This window comes from Propithecus coquereli, unplaced genomic scaffold (assembly GCF_000956105.1).
Source record: "Propithecus coquereli isolate 6110/MARCELLA unplaced genomic scaffold, Pcoq_1.0 Scaffold168, whole genome shotgun sequence".
NCBI lineage: Eukaryota > Metazoa > Chordata > Mammalia > Primates > Indriidae > Propithecus > Propithecus coquereli.
Genome location: NW_012141413.1, coordinates 1,961,352 through 1,967,476, shown reverse-complemented (window position 1 = coordinate 1,967,476; position 6,125 = coordinate 1,961,352). Strand labels below are relative to the sequence as shown.

Below are 6,125 nucleotides of genomic sequence, written 5' to 3'. Positions count from 1 at the left end.
TTTTCATTTATGCAGTGTTCAGTGATGAAAGTCAACAAAGCAGTATATTTCTGAATATACTGGCATCACTTGATAGTCATAATGTATACTACAGCTCTTCATTCATTTAACATTTATTCAGCAGGGGAAATACCTGACATGGAGAAAAAAAGAGCCTGTGTACTAACCTTGGAGTATATTTGTTATATAAGACCTGTTTACCAACACAATCATTTGTTATATTTCTGACTAGGAATTTTGACATGATATTTATTCTTAGAATTCCTGTTGAGATATAAAGTGAGAGAATTCAAAATCCACAGTATAAAAAACTCTAGATTATTTAGAATAATAAAGGAAAAAATCACACCTACAATTATGAACTGCAAAATATTTAATATTTGTTGTTTCATCAAAATTTCTAAGCTGTTAGTTAAGCCAAAGGGTAATTTTAAAAATTATAGTAGTTTGTTTCTACATCAGAAACTTAGTTAGGAAAAGAACTGTATTTGAAATCAGTCATTCATTTCTTTTGGTACGCTCATTGATCAAGATGAGAAATAGTGAAAATGGGCAAAATCTAGCAAAAATGGGATCTCAAGAAACGAAAAATCTGTCCTTAGATTATTGATTTACCCTTATAAAGTATAACTCTGTATATGAATTTTAGGGGTTTGATTTTTTTTTTGTTTTTACATGTTAAGTTATGGACCAGTAGGGCTGATTGCTTTTCTAGATATGTCAAATTGGTTGTCTTAAGATATGTTTTTTAAATAATTCAACATTGAGTGTTTTAAAACTCAATGAACTTGAAGTTCTTGTTATTAAAATTAAATCATTGTATTCATTAAAGATTTTTCAAATTTATATTAAACTGTTGAAAAACTAAGATACTTCAAGTTAATGTCCATAAATTTCCCATCATAAGAGCTTGCTTCAAAATTACCCTGGTCTTGAACAGCTAAACTGGAAAGTCTGTTGATTAATCAGAAATTTTTAATTTAATGTGATTGTAGGAGACTTCTACAGTATATCATTCTGTCCCTCAAAATTATTATATTAAAATATCGAAACATATCAGTTTGGCCCACCAATGTTCACTTAGTTATTATATCTTTGTAATGCTGGTCTTTGACTTCTGGTAAGTATACAAAGGAATTTTGTCAATTAGATAAATTGCTCTTTTTTTTTTTTTTACTTTTTATTATGGATGTTAATGTTTATAAATGATACTATTTTATTTTTTCTTTATCAGACATTGTTTTATCACATTTGGCAATAATCATCACTGATAAACTTTTAGAAATCTTTAAAAATCCATATACATGTTTGCTATTTTAAATCTTCTGACTTGAAATGTCTGAAACTTTCATTTTTTTATTAAGGCTGCAAGATGTGACTGTTGTAAATCTCAAGGAACTCTTAAAGAGCGAGTGCAGTGGCGTGGGGAAATGAAACATTTCTGTGATCAGCATTGCTTATTACGTTTCTACTGTCAGCAAAACGAGCCCAATATGACAACTCAGAAAGGACCCGAAAACTTACATTATGGTATGTAATAATTTAGGTTATAAATTGAAAACTCTGGACGTCAGTCTTTATATTCTTAGGTTTGAATCCAAAGCACTGATCATGAATCAGGGAGATATTTTAACAGCAACTTAAATTCCATAGATTCTCTGGGCTGAAGTACCCTGTATGATATTTCTATAAATGTATTGCTTTTTATTTTATTCCTTTTTAAAAATTTAATGCTAATTGAGAAAGCAGGGCCTAGTTTGAAGTGGAGAGAAACTAAACAGAATTTGTAACAAAAACTTTAAAAGATCAGTCATCTACCTATCATGTGTCTTATATAATTTTAAATGAAATACCTTTTTAGCAAATTGTATGTTCTGGGAGGGTAGGTTGGGAGAAACAACAAAAAAACATTTAGAAGCTGTGACTTTGTATTTTATTTAGGAGATAAATCTGAGAACATAGTATTTCCCTCAAAGCAATGTATACGTGCAGAGAGGATGAAATAAGAAGATGGTTAATTCCATTTATTTAGCATTATATTTCTATACTTTTCAAATTTGAGATTCTTCACTTAAAATAGTTTAAAATATTTTCTTCAGTAACATTTTAAATCAGTGAGATTTAATGAGAAATAGGGATTTAGAAAATTTGGAAGAAAGTATATTTGTCTTATTTTAAATTTGTTTATTTTTTTCAGATCAGGGTTGTCAGACATCCCGAACCAAAATGACAGTAAGTATTGCTTAAGTAGAGTGCTAAATTGTGATTTTTTGTAATGTGGGGGCAAAAAATAAAGCCAATTTAATCTAATCATAACAGTAAAAGAATTTTTAATTTCTTGATATGTTGGAAGTATTTACCTGAAATTATGTTAATACCAGAGACTTTTATACATGCTAAAGGAGAATTAATTATGTACCCGCAGTGGGGAGATAGACATATGAATGGTATTTAAGTTGAAATTCCCATAATAGATGTATCTTCAAGACGGTAGCAGTAGTATGTTTGAAATGATTGGCTGTACCTTTTCCTGAAGGATGTGAATAAGCTGATTAGTACATAGTGGAGTAGAAGGTTGCCAGGTAAATAGGCAATGAAAAGCAGAAAGAATAATAAAGTACAAAGCACATGTGTATTTGGCAAACTACTCGCAAGTGCCTAGCTCGAAGGGGATCTTTGGTGGAATATGGGAAATGAGACTGAAAGAATAGGCTGAGCCAGATTATTAACTGCATTATGCATTTATTTTATAAGTAGAGATCTGAAGATCTGTGTTGGTGGCTAGGATTTATGAGTTTTCACATTTGGGAATACATAATGCAGTGTGTCTATCTAGGCTTTTCTCTCTCTCTTTTTTTAATTTAGACTTGTTCTTTTGGAATAATACATCAAATTCTGCTTTTATGTGAGCATTTTAATAGTTTTGTACGTTAAAAGTGGCCCTCGTTGACGTGTAATGACCTCGGAAGAGAACAGGCAGTGCTTTTGCCACCCTTGGAGAGAGAGCACTGGGGCCCTGCTTGCTCTCAACATGCTGTGTCTGACCCCTTGGAGGGTCTTGGTATTTCTGGCATCCTTATCCAAGGGAAGTTCTTCAGGAGTCATTAATTGGCATTGCAGCAAGTCTCTGGGGTAGTTCTTCTTATGGTAAGAAAGAATAGATCAGTGTTTGTTAGTTCTGGCTAGACATTAGAATCACCTGGCAAGTTTTCAAAACCTTCAAATGCGTGGGCCCCAACCCAGAAATACTGTATTGTTGAAAAGTTCCTCATGTGATTCTAATATGTAACCAGACATGAGGATCACTGATACAGATGAAAGATTGGTGTGTTTTTATGTTTATTCCATTCAATGTTTATTTTTGACGTTAGTAGTTGGACAGAACCCTAGAAACCTAAGAGTGTGTTGTCCTTGCTTTCTCTTATCTATTCCCTCCTTACAGAAATAACATTTTTAACTTAGATAATTAAAAAGTATGTAAAATATTCAGCTGAATTATCTGATTTTTAATACCAGACACTTCTATCCATACTGAGGAGCATAAAGATAATTACTCCTTATTGTATCATCTTTTTGCAGCCTTAGGCAACTCCCCAGCCTTGTTTCCAAGGTGCAAGCTTTTGACCAAGGTTTCAAGAAACCCATTTTACCAGCACAATATTAAATATTTTTCTCCTTCTACAGGCCTTGAACCAAATTATATGACAGACAAAAGGATAGAGGGAGCATTATTAATAGGGAAGGATAAGTCTGGCTGCCACTGCAGCTGTTGCCTTTTGTCATACAAAGTCCTCCCCATCTTTTCTTTGTAAGCTTTTGGAATCTTCTGATTCTCCATTCAAACTTCAAAGGATGGGAGCTTAGCTATATAATTTTGGTCAGGTTACTTCACTGTTCTTAGTGTGAGTTTCTTTATTTGTAAACTCAGGATGAATATAGTACCTACCTCAGGGTTGTCCCAAAGTAAGTATTAAATACAAGGTATCTGTTTTGTTCCAGACCTCATAGAGGGAGTACGTATAGTATTAAGAGCATAGGCTTTGACATCAGATGACTCTTATTTGAATCCTGACTTCTGGATTGTGGTGTTTGGAGGGTGAAATAAGATTTGGTGCTTTACAGAGTCCTTGGCATATAGCAGATACTTAACAGATGGTGGCTTTTGTCATTATAATTTTTATTATTTTGGATCCTACTTCAGTCTTCAACATAAATAACTGTGGATCCTGCCTGTTAACTAGAAAAGTAAAAAGCATTCTTAAACAGAAAGGTTGGGGTCAAGTGTAGGTTTTCATGAAGTTAGCATAGTTAATTGACTTGAGATAATATTTGCAAAATGGCAAGAGGTATGACTTTGTGCAGTCCTAGGATAGACATGATTTTGGACCCCTGTTCTGGAATATCAGAGTATTCTCTAGTTTAGAGCAAACTTACCTAGTACCTGGTACATAATGGATATCATTTGCTAAGTTATTTTCCCCATTATACAGTTGAGGAAATTGAGGCACAAGGGATTGAGTGACTTGCCAGATGTCACACAGTAGTAGTGTTAGAATCAAGTCCCTTAGCTCCTTGTTCAGGACTCCGGCTCTTATAGCTGGTTAAGTATGTGGTTTGAAATCCTGATGATCTGAAATAAGCTCATTCTAGTGCCATATTTGTAACTGGTGAGAGATATTCACTATAAACAGTATTTTAACATACACCCTTCCATATCTTTAAAGAAATTCACAGATAAATTTTTTTAAGTATAGTTGGCTCTTGAACAACACAGGTTTGAACTGTGAGGGTCCACTTATGGAGATTTTTTTCAACCAAACGCAGGTCGAAAATACATTATTTGTGGGATGGAAAACCCGTGTATACAGGGGGCCTACTTTTGGTATGAACTGATTCCACAAAGGCTGACTGGGAGTTGAGTAGGCATGGATTTTACTATATGCGGGAGGTGGGGTGGGATGGGTGTGGCCCTGGAACCAGTCTCCCAAGAATTCTGAGGAACAGCTTTACTGTCAACCTTCATTATTTGTGGGTTTCGAATTTGCCTACTTGCCAGAATTTATTTGTAACCCCTAAATCAATACCTATGACACTTTCACAGTCATTTGCAGATATGCAGAGTGGTGAAAAATTTGAGTCACCTGATGTAAATGTTCCCACTTGAGGTAGAGCAAGGAGTGCTGTGCTTTCTTATTTCAGCTCTCATGCTAGGAACAAGTGTCCTTTTCTTGGTCTAATTAGTGCCATGTTTTTTGCATTTTTGTGCTTTTTTGATGGTTTTGCTGTTTATAAGGGCCCACAGCATGTTGCTGAAGTGGTGTGTAGTGTCACTAAAGAGCAAGAAAGCTCGATGTGCCTTATGGAGAAAATACGTGTTAGGTAAGTTTCATTTAGGCGTGAGTTATATCAGTGCTGTTGATGTGAGTTCAATGTTAATGAATCAACAATACAGTACATCTAAAGAAAGGAGGAGGGATTTTGCCAGTCTATATACATGAGGCCCCTCTGAGTGCTAAAGTAACATCTATAGTATGTGGTGAATCTATGGAAAAGATGGAATAGTGACAAAGTTTGTGGATTCATGAGATTATGACGAATCTTAAAGAAGCGTAGTGAACAGCATTGTTGTGAGGCTTTCAGCTCTCAGCATGTTACCTAGGATTAGGAAAGTGTTGAACCCTTCTTGGCTCTCACATTTTAAGACAGTATGGTGTGAAAAATGTTAAACTTGAAGGTGAGGTGGGTTTTGCAGATCAGGACACTATGGAAGAGTATCTGTGAAGTGTTATGCAGGGAAAGGGTTATATGAAAAGAGGTAGTTTTAAACATCAGTGAGACTGGCTTACTTTTACAAGGTCATTGGCAAATGACCCCGTGAAATGCAGATGGTCTCTAAAGCCCATGATTATTCAAGGACTGCAGCGTTGCTGTTGTGTACCAATGCCAAGGGCACCTTTAACTGCAAACCTTGATGATGTACAGAGCTCAAAAGTCTTGAGTACTTTACAGAGAAAAACCTGAAGCATATGTTACTTCCATTGGAGATGGGACAAGAAAGCATGGATGGCATCTGAAATATTTTGGGGGTTGGTTCAACCACTGCTTCATCTTAGGAGTTAAACACT

General features: G+C 34.9%; 1 protein-coding gene across 1 annotated transcript in view; it reads left to right on the top strand.

Annotated features, from left to right (window-relative positions):
• Positions 1 to 6,125, top strand: part of ZMYM2 (zinc finger, MYM-type 2) — a 100,583-nt gene that overhangs the window by 49,082 nt on the left and 45,376 nt on the right. Inside the window, exons 11-12 of the mRNA XM_012641669.1 lie at positions 1,365 to 1,530; positions 2,198 to 2,232. Coding sequence (XP_012497123.1) covers positions 1,365 to 1,530; positions 2,198 to 2,232 — 201 coding nt within the window. The remainder of the gene's footprint in view (positions 1 to 1,364; positions 1,531 to 2,197; positions 2,233 to 6,125) is intronic.